The following is a 16,006-nucleotide window of genomic DNA, read 5'->3' on the forward strand; positions in this document are numbered from 1 at the left end:
GAGAGAGAGAGAGAGAGAGAGAGAGAGAGAGAGAGAGAGAGAGAGAGAGAGAGAGGAGACGCACATATATATATATATATATATTACACAAAAATTAAAAATCTTAGAATTCTTTGATTTTATTGAAGTATATTGCTACTCAGTCTTATATTTAAAACTTCTCATTAAAAAAAAATCAAAAAGAGATTTGTTTCTTAAATTATCTCACTAGATAAACACATATTATTCACTATCATTAAATATCATTCACTGCATATTTTATAAATAAAATATCACTATTTTTAAGAGATTACATTTTCAATGAGAAAAAATTCTTTAAACTTTGTCTTAAAAACTTCATAAATATTTTTAAATTGATTAAAAAACTCCTCAAGAAAGGAAGAAAAAGTCATTTTTGTGTAATTCTTTTTTTTTTTTTTTTTTTCAAATAAAATTGTATAACTTCAGCTCAGAACATTTACATCTTTAGAAATAATTCAGCATTATTCCAATGTATATATTTAATATTTTTGATAAAGCTGTCTTGCTATTTTTGATTATCATATCAATTTTAATATATGTTTGCAAAACTTTCCTGTAATTTTTTACTTAGTTAATCTTTAATTTGTTGGGTCTAAAAACCTAAATTAAAATAATTGATTGATGTACAAGTTTAAGTGTAAAATTTAGAGGTTTTTTAAAATAATTATTTAACTATGCTTTGTGCTGCCTTTCTTTTCTTTCTTCTCACTTTTTTCTTTTTGTGAACGTAAAATAATAAAAGTAATACATAGATAGTTTTATCTTGAAATTAATCATTTAATTGAAGCATTTGCTTATCCATTTTTCATATTCTTATAAATGAAGTTTTTTGTTATGATGTTTTTTAAAAGAGGTCCATGTGTTTTCAGAGGCATCATAGTAGATTTTCTTTTCAGGTAAGAAAAACGCTTCTGGTCACTAAGTCTGTCATATAACAAAATTGTAACCACAGACACGTTTTTGTTTTGTGTAACGCTTTTTGTAGTAAATATTCAAACTGGTTATTTTGAACAAGCGGCACTGGGATTTTCTTGCTTTGTCTTATGGCTTAAAATCACAGACCAGTCATTGATTTTCTTCTGCTGGTCAATGCTGTCGATTTCATGTGTTGTTTAAGTGTTGCGTATTTGGGATCGGTGGGTGATAAAAAATAGGTCGGTCATTTTTTTAAATAAAAATTGGTTTTTATTTCAGCCTCCTCCAAGGCCAGAAAAGATAGACGAAATTACCATCGACGGCCATGTTATCGAAGACCAAGTACTATTCACAGACCCAACCCCGGACAACAAGCAATACAAGACAGTAGCCTGGGGAAGGATAAAAGTTAATGTTTCTTTCAGTACAGAAACGGACAACCTTCGCACACAAAGTACGCTTATAATTTTTTTAAAAGTAATAATTCTTTAATTAACAAAACCTCCTTTTTGTAGAATATGTTAAGAGCCACACTATTGTTGGTGATTCGGATCATCCAGATGGGGTTGTTCTTGCTGAGATCGTCAAAGGAAATATCCCCGTCAGTAACGGTGTCATTCATCTCATCCATCGTCCTCTCATGGTTGTGGATGTAACAATTTCTCAGTTTTTGGAGGTGAATATAAATTTATAATGTTATTTTATGGCTAAATATGACTATGAAACCTCGTTTGATTTGATTAATATCTATTTTAAATAAATGTGACTTTAGTTTAAATATTTTGTTAAATAACAGTTTAGATATGCACTACGGGATAATTTATAAAACAGACATACAAACACAAATTGCACATGCTTTATTATTAATTAAAACTTTCTATTATAATATACATAGATAGATAAGTAGACATAAAAATAATTGGTTAATTCTGTGCAATATTTTCCATGTGTCTAAGTTTTCAGGTAATCTTCTTGGTCTATTTGGCTCATTTTTCATGAATTCCAGTAATATTTGATATTTAATGGTTGGCTTTAATCACATCCACAATCATACTATATTCTGAAAAATAAAATTGAAATTATTATACTCTTGTAATGTACATTATTATATTTGGGTTTGCTGAATTATCCAGGGATATAAATGGTTTTCCAAATTTTCAGAACTTCATTTTTCTTACTATTTTCAAATTTAGATTTAATTTCAAATAATTTGGATTCATGGTTCAAAACAAAATTCCATTTTATAAGCTCATAAGGGGACATATACCAAAAACTTAGCGTCCAGTATTAACATATTTTTCTTAGTTGGCTAAATATTAAAATTAGTTCAAATATAATTTTCTTCTTAATATTTGAAAAGGAAAATTTTAATTATTAAGAAGTTATCGCAGTTTTAAATTTTACCTATCAAATTTTTTGTTGACTGACCCTAAGGAAATTTTGTTAATGCATAAAAATTCGGTCCTTTACTGTCTGCGACTTTATTTTTAATTGTATTTTTTGTTTCCGCTCTCACTTCATTTGGGAACCAGTCTTTTAAGGTGAGTAAAAATTGTAAATTAAGTCTGGTGTGGCTCTCATCTTATTTGTTTTGCTCATTTGGTCTTTCCTTCTTTACTCTTCATCTAAATCTCTTTCTTTTCTTTGTGCTGTCTGTCACTTTTCCATTAACTCTCAGCTGTGACGATTCTCTTCTTTCCCTATCTTCAGTTCTTCAGTTTCTTCATGAACTTCTTCAGCACATGCATGCTTTCTGTATACATTTTCTTCTGTTGAGTTTAGTATTTCACATGTTTTTAATATAATGCTTCTGTGGTGTGTTTTGTTTGGGTATTGGGTATTCAGTTCTCCAGGCGCTTGGGCAAGGGGGCAATTTTCAACAATTCAAAACTGTAAACTAAGTCTAAAAATTTATTAAATTCAAAATGAATCTTAAGTTTTGAATTATTAAGCGAGTTTGACAATATTTTTATGTATTTATTTTGTTGCATATGTCTGTCGTTGATGTTCGCATGTCTGCATGTGCAGGGAATTGTAAGTACTGACAGATAAAATGGACTATAAATAGATTTTTTAAAATAACGGTGCAGGTAGAAATCTGTTGGTATTATTTTGAGTTCCAAAAATTGTTTGTAAAAAAGTTAAATGTCAATAAAATAAAACACTAGCACAAAGTAGTTTCATTTCTCGACACATGAAGACAATGAGAACTCATGGGGAAATTCGTTGTAGGATCGAGAAGATGGACCGTTGTACAAGTTTTATGAAGTGATTCGTGATGTTGGGGGAGACCTTATGGAGAGGATGACGCAGATGAGAGAGCTCACACTGTTTGCGCCGTCAAATGCAGCTTGGAAAGACCCTTCGTTGAACAACATTCTACGCGACACAAGAAAGATTAGGGAAATCCTTCACATGCATCTTGTCGAAGAGAAACTTCCCTTGGACAGAATTATTGAGGGCAATCAACTCGAGGTACTTCTAACATGATCCATTACAATCCATCCATTGCCTGAAATAATTCCGCTTTCTCTCATTTCCAAATTACTTGGCATTTTTACCATTATATAAAAAACAAACCATTGAACATTTTTTTTTACTAATATCTCTATGAGTAAATATGTTTGATCATCCTTTCATATTACACACTTGCAATAATTTTTAAATGCATGAAATATTAATTCATGCTAGTTTTAAACTATACGTTTAACACTTGATGCAATCATACTCATACATATCATTGGAAATTGTTATCATTTTCATCACCATAACATGCTGTAAAAAAATGCATGTGAACAAAATAGTACTGTTTAGCTGAACATATTATAAAGCCAAGTTCTGACTCCTTTTTTTTCAACCTTTTTCTTTCTCCTTTACCTAATCTGCATCCTTTTTATTATTTTGTCCCCGTTTGGTTTTGTCACCTTACAGTTGTTTCAGGTGAACACATTAGCTCTTAGGAAAAATCTCTACTTCAACGTTGTGACAAGCGGCTCGAACAGAACCCTGACAGTAGAAGGCGGCGGAGTCAATGCCACTGTTGTCCAGCCTGACATCGCAGCCACCAACGGTATCATCCACATCATTGATAAAGTCCTCGGTGTCCCTTTTACAACAGTTGGTCGCAAAATGGCCACAGATCCTATGCTCAAGTAACAAAATTAATCAATAAAGAAAACAAATGCAAATATTTTTATGCTATTTATTTATTTATTTTTACAGCAAAACCTTCTTGCTGGGAAAAATCCAAGGCTTCAATGATCAGCTCGATGATATGTCAAAGCGATTCACATATTTCGTACCAAGGGACTACGCATGGAAAAAAATGGAGACTAAATATCCTTCTGCTCATAAGAAAATTTTCATGAATGACTTTGCTTATCATGTAATTAATCCTCCATCCAATTATATCTATGCTTATATTATTATTACTACCTACATATACAGGGTGAGTCAATTTTTGACGCACCATTGGAAAATCAACGTAGGTGCATTTAAATCTGACTCGAGGCTTATTTCCTTTGATTAATACGTTAATAAAAGAAAGTGAGTCAATTTTCAGTGCACCATAGGTTGGTGCGTGTAATTATGACTCAGCATATTTTATTTTGTTAGTCTAGTACAAAAAAATAGGCAAGTCACTTTTCAACGCACCATTCGTTACAAATTAGTTTTAGTAGATTGGAAGGAAAATAAAGAAAACCAATATTATTTAAACATTATTCAAACACAATGTAATCAAATTAATTTGAAAAGAATATTTTTTAAATTTTTACATTGTGTTTAAATAATGTTTTAATAATATTGGTTTTCTTTATTTTCCTTCCAACCTACTAAAACTGATTGGTAACAAATGGTGCGTCGAAAAGTGACTCGCCTATTTTTTGATACGAGACACAAAATAAAATGTGCCGAGTCATAATTAGATGCACCAATGTTGATTTTCTTATGGTGCGCTGAAAATTGACTCACTTTCTTTTATTAACGTATTAATCAAAGGAAATAAGCCTCGAGTCAGATTTAAACGCACCCACGTTGATTTTCCAATGGTGTATCAAAAAATGATTCACCCTGTATATTTAAAAAGTAGATGTAAATTGAAAAATAAACTTTGTCCAAAATTCTTTATTTTTGAGTTTTCCAGTTGGCTAAATTTTGACTATTAGTGTTTTTGAAATGTTAAATTATTATCGGGTTGTCCGGAAAATAATGCAGGATTTTAAGTTTTCATTTAAAAAAATCTATATAAAATATTCTGTTTACGTTTACAGGATTACTCATTTGTATGAATGTCAACACTTATTAATCCTCTTCCAAATGATATTGTTTGTTTACCTCTGTAGCATTCCGCTACTTGGAAATAATTCAGTCATCCTTATAATGTCAAAGCGAGAATTTCGTACGATTTTCTTTTACGAGTTTAAACTCGGCCGAAGCGGAGCCCAAACGGCTAGAAACATTAACCAAGTCTGGGGCGAGGGTTGTGTTAATGAGTGCACTGTGCAAAGGTGGTTTAAAAAATTTCGGGAGGGAGATTTCAGCCTTGAAGATGAAGAAGGTCGTGGAAGGCCTTCCTCTCTTAATGATGATGTTCTGCGATCAGTGGTGGAAGAAAACCCCAAAACAACTGTTCGAGAACTTGCAGAGCAACTCAAAGTCAGTAAAACGACCGTCGCTGACCACCTCAAGGCGATTGGAAAAGTGAAAAAACTCGAAAATTGGGTTCCACACTCATTAAACGATCGCCAAAAAAATCAGCGCTTTGATGTTTGTGCATCACTTCTTTGTCGAAACAAAAATGACCCATTTCTGGCCAGAATTGTTACATGTGACGAAAAGTGGATTCTCTACGATAACACTAGACGTTCTGGACAGTGGCTCGACAAAGGAGAAGCTCCAATACATTTTCCAAAGCCCCCAACTCATCAAAAAAAGGTAATGGTTACGGTATGGTGGGCTTCATTTGGTTTAATACACTACAGCTTCTTAAATCCTGGCGAAACCATCAATGCTGAATCATACTGTAACCAAATTAATACCATGCATCAGAAATTGGCAGTAATGAAGCCCTCTTTGGTCAATCGGAAAGGGCCCATTTTGTTGCATGACAACGCTCGACCACATGTGTCACGTGTAACGTCACAAAAATTATTGGAGCTTGGCTATGAAACTTTGCCTCACCCACCCTACTCTCCGGACCTCTCGCCTACTGACTACCATTTTTTTAGACACCTGGACCACTACTTACAACACATAATATTCAAAAATCAAACGGAACTGGAAAATGCATTTATTGACTTTATCAATTCTAAAAATTCTGAATTCTACTCAGACGGAATTAATAAGTTACCAACACGTTGGGAGAAATGTATTGAGAGTATGGGAAATTATTTTGATTAAAGAACATTGCTTTAAAGTAACTAGTTTCTTTTTTTTTTGTTTAATACCAAAATCCTGCATTATTTTCCGGACAACCCAATAATTTTGAATAGTAGAAAGTTCTTCCTCACAATTACTTCCTATAATTTATAATTATTATTTTTATAATCGGTTTTGACAATAATTTATCTGTTTAAATTTATAATTTTATATTTTTTAGTGTTTCTTTAGATTTAAAATTTTGAACAGTAAATAATAATAATAAATTAATAAAATTTCATCCTTTTAGCTAAAGTCAGCATTTTAACTTTTTTAAATTTATTTTCCAGGCCAAACAAATTCTAGAAAGACATTTAGTTGTTGCTGATAAACGTTTCACAATGGCGGATCTCAGAAATTTGACAACACACGAGGCAAGACAGCTGCCGACAGTGAGAGATGTTGTCAAGTTGCGAGTCAAGGAGAGTGACAAAAGTTAGTAAAATATACTGCTCATTTTTATTCTTTATTTTTATTTATTCTTTTTTTCATATATTTGCATATTAAAACTTTTGCTCAGACCGTCAAAGGCAAAATAATTGAATAAACCCACTTGATTTTTTTACCGAGTCAAGAGAACACTAAATGCTTTTATAAATTTAAAATGTTTCAACCTGAACTATATTATTATTTGTTTGCCAGAGAGAGACAATGGAACTGTCCAATATGGTGAGTGGTCAAATAGAACCACGTACAGTAGGCTTTTTCAGTGTCTAGCTTATTTACGAGCACGCATACTGTCCGACGTTGAATACCAAAGCTTTCACTGTGGCTTCAGTTGTAACTCTTTGCATGCTCAGCAATTTTTCAACCAGGTACTCAAATAACAAATGATAAAATAAATGCTGGTGACAATTCAATGATAAATATTAAGTTCACTGAAAGGTTTTGCTTACCAGCAGATAGTGTTTTGCTGAAAATTGACAATTTGACCTGAAGTGACAAAGAATTAGGTTAATATTTCAATAAATTTGGTTGTTACAAATCATTGTGCTGGTATGCGGGTTGGTCTGTTGGATGTTTATGCATCATCTTTTTCTCACATTTCACCATCTTCAGTGTGCTGTTCAATCACACAAGAACACTGATGGCAAAATGCCAAAATGCATTTTCACAGATCAACCCACTGAGGATATGCAGGCCAAAATGATCGGTAATGACCAAATTTCAGGTTCCTCACAAACTACATTGAGAATTATTGCATATTACAGGGGGAAAAAATGTTTTATAAAAGAAATATGTTAAATAGTAATTTATGACTTTTTGGTAAGGATATACAAAATATTATTTAAGTTTGTTTGGAGGACGATGTACGAAAGACTAACAATACCTAATTTATAGGGCATATTTGTCCAACTGAAGTTTTCTGTCAAACTTATTGTGTGAAATTCTGAGTCTTAGACATTTCAAGAGCACTATGAAAATGTAAAAATTTACGTATAATCTCTTTTTAGAAGTTCGTTGAGAAATTATTATGTTCAGAATGTCTTGACTACTATGAACTACATGGAAGGACAATTTTGACATGAAAAAATGTTAATCCAGTTCTGGTTATCTGTTATTGGCATTCTGTTTTGCCCAGCTCTTGAAGACATGCCTTTCACAAGTTTTTTTTTTTTCTGATGAAATGACCGCCATCAGGGTTAAAGTTACAGTTAAAAGGAATCAGACTATTTATGACTTAAATACCACAATCAATATTGATTTATTGTGCATTCTCCATTCTTATCTAGAGCTGTTCATTAAGCCTAAGGCTAGTTCCAGGTTCCATAGTTTTCTTAAGGGCTCTCATGTATCCTTCAGACTTGGCTTTTCCTCTCCCAAGAATAAGAATCTCAGCCTGTATGCCTTTGCACCAATAGAGATTTTTCCACTGTGTCGTCTTCTTTCTGGCAATAATCTTCACAAGCTTGTTTCTGCTACTTCGAATTTATATATATGTCTCCAAAGTCAGCAGAGTTAGCAGTCCTACTATTATTCTAATCCTAACATATCTTAGGTAGTTCTGAGATGATTTTTTAATTAATTTCTTGCATGCCTCTATTCTGAAATGGTAAACTTTGAACTGAGAATTTATTCTTTACCATTTGTCTGATTTACGTTTTTGACAATGTAGTATGCTGAAAAATGGTTCAGAGTCGATAGGTGTCATTGTTGAACTTTCCATGACCAAATTATCGACATCTCGTTGCTACTCTTCTGCCCTTTGTGACCTGGTACCCAAACAATGGTAATTTTGTCTGATAGGGCCTTCATCCAATCACAAACAGCCCACCATCATCAAAGAGCTCAACCTTCTTGGTAATTGTACATTGCAATGTCACAATAACAAATCTGTGTCCCACAAAACATAATAGATATTGAATAAACATTACACGAATCTTCTTATAAATCTTTTCTATACTTGAAAACTGAATCAGTAAAATAAACAAAAGTCCAAATAACTAATATTATTCAGAAAAAATCAAATAAGGAGAATTTTTTAATAAATTGTCAACTAGTGATACAAAAAGGGGCTATGATTTTAATTTCAAATGGTAAAACATAAATTACAAAAAAAAATTTTGCATAATGTAACAAAGAATTATTTTTAGCAATAATAATTTATTATAATATCATAAATTTATAATAGTTCCAAACTTCGTCAATCAGGTTCAATTGTGGAGCATAATTTTATTGTTTTATTTGGTACTTCTCATAGTAAGCTTTTGCTGACAGGGTTGTTTGTTGGAAATGGCCAAGTATTTTTTATGCAAGAGCTCAGGCAGTATTTATTGCTAAAATTTTGCTCAATTTATGTTTCAGTTAGTTTATTACTAAAACAATAATTGTTATTAATTATACTCTTTTTTTAAACAATTAAGGAAATATTGATATTAATTGTACTAATAAATCATGGCAAACGAATTGAGACTAAATTAATGATATACAATTGGACACAATTTTTGTTGTTTTAACTGTCTGCACTGTGGGTTTTAAAACGCACTGTGCACACTTGAGTATTTAAACCATTTTCCCTATGTCGTCATTGAATTTTAAACGTTCGTTTCTGTTTTCAGGCTACTACGTTGAGTGGAACAACGAATGGATTCATGTGTTCCGTCCTGACGTTGAATGTACAAACGGTGTAATTCATGTCATTGACACTGTGTTCTTGCAAGAAAGTGATATCTATGTGACAGGCAGCGGTGAAATCATGCATCCAGTCAAAGCATTCCTCGGGTTCATCGTCTGTCTCCTGATCAGCCAACACCTTTAAGGAAAGAAATATGTCATTTATGGATTTTTATCTATGTTCAATTGGGTTATTTTAAACAGAACTTACTTCCATTTTTTTGTATAGTTTTGATTATTTACTTTTTGTATATATAATTTTTCTAAGTTATGTAAAACCCACACTATCTACAAAAACATCTAGTCCTTTAATCACTAGATTATTATTTTTTTTTTATCGTGTAATTATTAATTAAAAACAAAAAACTCACTTCTAAATTTCTTTATTGTCTTTTGTACAGAGAACTTTATGTTGTATTATATTTTTTCAACATTACTTTTCCTTTTTTGCTTTTGATTTGAATATGTTTATGATATATTTAAGGGATAAAATAAAAAAATAAAAAAAATGGAAAGTATATACTATTCTTAGCACAGTTTCCAGAAAACGTTATTTTAGCGAGAAATATTTGTACATCACACATTTAAATATCAGTTTTCATCTTACAATTCATTAATTTTAGCTATATTTTCTTCTTTTTTTATAAGCCTCAAATAATACAATTTGTCATATGTAAAATTCAGAACTGATGTAGTTAATTTTATCTTGTGTTAATTATAATTAATGATTATATGCATACGTCTATAGTTTCTGAGACTGTAAATAAATTATTGTGGGGGTTTCTACAATAAATGAGGCTAGCGTCATTTGACATGTTTGTCCTAATTTTTTTGTTTGGCTTATTTAGTTTTTTTTGAAGACGACTCATAAATATGTCTGCTTTGTTCTAAAAATTACAAAGTTTAATAAGTATTTTTGAATTAATGTTTATTATACATGTAAAAATTGTCTTAAGGAAATAAAACATATATTTAAAAAACTAATAAAGAAACCAATATATTTAATGGCATTGTAATTTTAAGTATTTTTTTTATACTAGGTAAATAACTATTATACTGCCAATAATTATATATTTAAAGAGAGAAAAAAAAAAATATTTATGGAAGCCCATTGTGATTATATCAAACTCTGTCTTTATTTAAAGTAAGTCAATTCATCCATCCTCCATTTTTTTATGATTGGAGCAAATGAATATTTATTGGGAATAAAGAATTGGAATAGTTTTATAAACAAAGAGCAATTCAATGCATATAATTTCATTTTATAAAGATGCATTTAGGTAGCCAAAATCTCAACTTGAAAACGCCCACTTCTACACACCCGAGATAGTGTAATTTTTATCTGTGGATCCTTATTATCGATGTAAAAAAAGTATATCTATGTCAAGATCAGAAGTCAGGTATCATTGACTATTCTAGGTTGTTAAGAGTCTTACCATATTATCACAATAAATTTGCTTGAAATTATAAACAAAATAGCAATATAATGACTATAGGAGCTTTAATTAAGTTTACAACAATAAATAGATCATTAGAAATGTCAAAAACTACTGGTTACTATGTGTACATATGAATGTAAATATAATAAACCAGACAATATGGAATCATGACAGTTCCAGGAAAGTCGGTTTGAATTTTAATCACAGTATAAATATGGTAAGATGTTTAATTTAACATAAAAATAATGTAAATTAATCTAGAATGCCTGTAAGAAGTTAAAAGACGTATATTATAGTGGACGTTGTAAATACCAGTTGCATAGCTATCAAAGAATGCTGCATATGCAGGGAATTGCTGTTTTAGGATGTTAGACGCCCTTAAAATAGGTTGACATGATATTTGTTATGATGCTTAGTGTAAGAAAGAGCTTAACAATTGAAGCTATTGATGTTGTACATAAAAAAATGTATATTATCTGATTGGTCTCAGTTGCATGATTATTTCTAGACATCCCAAATTATACTATAAATGGTAAACTTAAGGACGAAATTTATATTTAAAAACCAAAAACTTTTCTTGTGCTTTTTAATTAAACAAATTTTTTAATGTATTACTGAAATTTAATTACAGTACGATTACTGATACAGATTGAAATTTGGTAATTGGTATGCACATTACACATCTGTAAATTTAAAGCAAAACTGTTAAAAATCGTAATAAAAGAATTACATAAAACTGTTGTTGGCTGAATATAAAATGTACCACTTTCCTCATAAAAACATGCATCATCAATGTTAGGATTAATTTCTAAAGTTGTTATTACTGATAAAAGAGTTGAATAGTTGCAATAAAAAATATAATAAATCATTAATTAAAAAAAAAAAAGATATATATTACAAACTACTTTTACCCAAGTAGTAAAAAAATTGAACAGAAACATTTATTGAAAAGTAATTTAATAAAATTCCCATTAAATTTTCCTTGTCAAACAGTAGTGATCAGATGTTATTTCTCTGTTTGGCTAAATAATAAAAAATCGGGCTCCCATGGGTGCCATGTGGAGTTGTGGAAAATATTCCATCATACAAATAGCAGTGTGCTCGTGCATTTTCGTTCCATTCGTAATATTCCTCGTGCTGGGCGTTCTGTTTGGCTACATCGGACCTGGAGGAGATCCCACTGTAGTTAAAAGGATTAAATTATAACGATGGATAAATTATATTGAACAGGTAATTTGCAGTATGCTGGTTTTTTTAGTTCAAAAACGTGTGACATATTTCATCAAATAAAATCAAAGGTGGTATTACCGATTAATTTCAAATGTATTCTTTGTTTTTGGTTTTTTCCAGTGCCAGTGGATAACATGCTTGAAAAGAATTGCACAATGACTATTAAAAATAGATTTCTTTTTAAAATTGTGAGAAGTTTTATAACAACTGTTTCTACTATTAACATTTATAATTAAATCTTATTTTTTTTTTGAAATTTTAGTTACAGTTCTGGCAATAACATTACTATTAATTTGTAATAGATTTATAATTAAGGCATATGAAAGTAGCGCAAAATAGATAATTTGTTATTTGTGGTTTTATCATTTCCCATCACTTTGGTCTTCCTATCCTTGATGTTTTCGTTTGTTAGATCATTTTGCCATCACCTGTGGAGGTTTTGTAGTGTTGCTTCACACTACTTTATATCCCTAACTAATAAAATAAAAGACTAAACAGAAATCACAAGATGGCAAAAAGTAGAAATGTATCTGACAGACCAAACCAGCATGGATAGGCAGTCCAAGATTATTGGAAATAACCAAACTTATAGGTTCACCACACCCCAAAAGGAAATATTAAGATTTGTTATTTACTGATTCACTTAAAGAAAAATTTTTGACATTGGGAAATATTGAATACATATTTATTAAAATGTGAGAACTCATTCAGTAAATAAAAATCCAATAAAATATTTTATTTTTGCAATTAAATAAAATAAATATAGATTTGTGCTAACAATTCTCCATAGTTTTTCTTCTATTTTATATAAATTTATTATTTATTTTATAACAATATAATTATATTTTATTATTTATTTTATAACTGTGGCTTTAATTTGTAATAAGACATGTTAATGTGACAAATTAAATTGACCAGATTTTAATATAGAACAAAACAGATTCTTTAGTTAATTCACAAAGCTCCATTTCAAACTGCATCACTCTATCATAGAGCATTATTGTCATCACCTTATACCGACATCGGAGAGCCAAGTTAAGTGGCAATTTTCTCAACCCCTAACCATCCCTAACCAACCTGTAGTACCAGACTATTGGCAAATATTTCAAAATTATCTTTAGCAGCAATGGCTTGCGATTTGAGGGTCTGGTGTGAGGTATCAAGGGCACTGTCAATACTTGAAGGCTGCAATTTGAAGTGGTGTTGAAATTTTGTGACTGCTTGGCTACAGAAACATCGCTCAGGGTGTATTTCTCTTTTGTGGAATCTTGTGGAGATCATTGATACCGATTTCCAAAACAACTTCCTCACTTAGATTGATGTCATTCTAAAATATTACAAAAGTATGTATTGTTGAAACAACAAACAACTTAGTATCTTTTTTGATATTTATTAGTATTTTTAATAATTTCTGTCTTAATAAAAACTCGTTATATCGTATGAATGTTTTAATCATTTCAGTTCATATTTGTTCTATAAATGGTGGTTTATAGATTTTTAATATTTAATCAAACTATCAATGACAAATTTTTCTTTTGAAATTTAAAGTGAAAACAGCTAATTAAATTAAAATTTATTACAAGTGTTCAAATGAACTCTTACCCAAGTGGCATGAGAAAACAGAAGATAGTGAAATGTTTACCTACAGATCATCAAGAGATAAAAACAATCTAATTTTCAATGAATTTTTTAAATTTTTTTATTCCAAATTTTTAAATGGACAAGAGAAAAAATATTTAAACTTTTAGAGAAAAAATATTTATACTTGTAAAATAATATATTTAAGTTTCTTTGTGAATATAGCCAGCTGAATATATTTACTGTCGAACGTTAGCAAATCAAAAGCAAATATAAAAAAAAGTGTAATGGCTGAAAACACAAAATTTCAAGTAGTCCAACAGGCGTTGTTAAAACGTGTAATATATCCGACAAGTCAAGGAATTTTGCGGAAAACTTAGCCTATCTTTTTTAAAGGCCCAAATCGGATTATTAACCCTTTCAGGAAGGCAAGCGTGATAGCGATTGATACTTCGGGATGTAAACTATACTTGCTATAAATAGCATGAGAATGAATACTAGTGCAAGTTGATACCAAAAGGCAAAAATGTATCTCATCTGTACAAAGTTACCATGTTCCTGTTACTAACAACCAAAAAATAAAAAAAGTGTGAATTAATTAAACTTGATGCACGCTTCAACACTCGATTTTATTATTCTAACTTCATTCGATAATTTTTTTTCTTAAACATTCCTTTATGGTAAGTGCCTAATAATTTTGATGATGAGACTACCCCCTCCTTAAAGTGACACTAATTTTGAGAAAATTGCAATTTTCAGATTTTTACCATTATTTATAACATAAGAACTACATTTGTACCAAATATCTCGTGTCTACTTATAAGGGAAGTACCTTATAATTTTGATGATGAGACTACCCCCCACCCCTAAAGTGGCACTAATTTTGAGAAAATTGCAATTTTCAGATTTTTACCATTATTTATAACATAAGAGCTACGTCTCTAACAAATTTCACATGTTTACTTATAAGGGAAGTACCTTATAATTTTGATGATGAGACTACTCCCCCCTTAAAGTGGCATTAATTTTGAGAAAATTACAATTTTCAGATTTTTACCTTTACTCACTATATAAAATCTACCTTTTTACCGAATTTGACGTTTCTAGCTATTCGGGAAGTATCTTGTAATTTGTAATGATCAGAGAGTAAGTCAGTAAAAAAAGGCAAATTTTGAAATTCTCCCCATTTGAAAAGGCTTAATATTAAGTTCTTAAATTGTTGACAATGTCTAAAGCGACCTATGCTTAATTTGATGTTTCAATTTCAAAAATCCATCGTAAGACGAATCAGAGATATGAGGGTGAGAAAAACCGAGTAAAGATAGCTTGCTGGAACTTGGCCAGCGAATTGCCGTGCGTTCAGATCTTTTTTAAAAAAAGACCTTTGGTGTTCTGAACTTATAACTAGTGCCAGGTCTTCCGACGACCCTTTCGTTATGATCGTATTGAAGAGGCACCACAGGTCACACCTGGTGGGTAATGAATAAGCGGACGAGGCGCCTAAGTTCCAAACCTCCCGACTTAACCACCGCAATCCTGACGGTAAAAATGCAGTAAAAAATATGATCAAAAGAAAGCAACAGCGTGGGTAGGCTGGACCGATGGAGAAGATTTCACAAAACAAGAGTATTGCCGATAGGTGGCCCACGGGAGGACCTGATGATTCAAAGAAGAAGGGTCATCTTCTTCCCATTAATAATAGGCCATGCGAGGTTGGCACACGGTCACTTATTACGCGTATATGTCCGGCATGCACGGAAAGGTTGGTCAGTGTGTCAAGAAGGGTCATCTTCTTCCCATTAATAATAGGCCATGCGAGGTTGGCACACGGTCACTTATTACGCGTATGTGTCCGGCATGCACGGAAAGGTTGGTCAATGTGTCAAGAAGGGTCATCTTCTTCCCATTAATAATAGGCCATGCGAGGTTGGAACACGGTCACTTACTACGCGTATGTGTCCGGCATGCACGGAAAGGTTGGTCAATGTGTCAAGATGGGTCATCTTCTTCCCATTAATAATAGGCCATGCGAGGTTGGAACACGGTCACTTACTACGCGTATGTGTCCGGCATGCACGGAAAGGTTGATCAATCTGTCAAGAAGGGTCATCCTCATCCCATAAATAATAGGCCATGCGAGGTTGGCCCACGGTCACTTATTACGCGTTGTGTCCGGCATGCATGGAAAGGTTGATCAACTTTTGATTGAATGCCTCTTTATGTGAGATATTCTTGAGCACGGCAGTGAGTATTTGGGTCCCCTGTTCCGATTCTTGTCCGAAACAGGGTTG

General features: G+C 31.6%; 1 protein-coding gene and 1 long non-coding RNA gene across 14 annotated transcripts in view; one reads left to right on the plus strand and one right to left on the minus strand.

Annotated features, from left to right (window-relative positions):
* Positions 1-11,643, plus strand: part of LOC106669702 (fasciclin-1) — a 135,320-nt gene extending 123,677 nt beyond the window's left edge. For 2 of the 13 annotated variants that reach the window (XM_014399353.2, XM_014399358.2), the window contains 10 exons: positions 1,216-1,390; positions 1,452-1,612; positions 2,469-2,477; positions 2,965-2,970; positions 3,169-3,411; positions 3,868-4,088; positions 4,159-4,321; positions 6,645-6,789; positions 6,997-7,169; positions 9,414-9,750. In XM_014399353.2, the coding sequence (XP_014254839.2) occupies positions 1,216-1,390; positions 1,452-1,612; positions 2,469-2,477; positions 2,965-2,970; positions 3,169-3,411; positions 3,868-4,088; positions 4,159-4,321; positions 6,645-6,789; positions 6,997-7,169; positions 9,414-9,485 (1,368 nt within the window). In that variant the 3' untranslated portion in view covers positions 9,486-9,750. Of the gene's footprint in view, positions 1-890; positions 918-1,215; positions 1,391-1,451; positions 1,613-2,468; positions 2,478-2,964; positions 2,971-3,168; positions 3,412-3,867; positions 4,089-4,158; positions 4,322-6,644; positions 6,790-6,996; positions 7,170-9,413 lie in introns of all 13 variants that reach the window. The other 11 variants (XM_014399352.2, XM_014399347.2, XM_014399350.2 and 8 more) reach the window with 11 other exon arrangements.
* A 204-nt stretch (positions 11,644-11,847) lies between these two features.
* On the minus strand, positions 11,848-12,308 carry LOC106669621. The gene is made up of 2 exons (XR_001340950.2): positions 12,216-12,308; positions 11,848-12,087 (listed from the first exon to the last, which is right to left on the minus strand). It is a non-coding gene; the product is annotated as an uncharacterized LOC106669621 (long non-coding RNA).
* Positions 12,309-16,006: the final 3,698 nt, after the last annotated feature.

The sequence above is a fragment of the Cimex lectularius genome, unplaced genomic scaffold (assembly GCF_000648675.2).
Source record: "Cimex lectularius strain Harlan isolate CLEC.00 unplaced genomic scaffold, Clec_2.1 scaffold8, whole genome shotgun sequence".
Taxonomy (NCBI): domain Eukaryota; kingdom Metazoa; phylum Arthropoda; class Insecta; order Hemiptera; family Cimicidae; genus Cimex; species Cimex lectularius.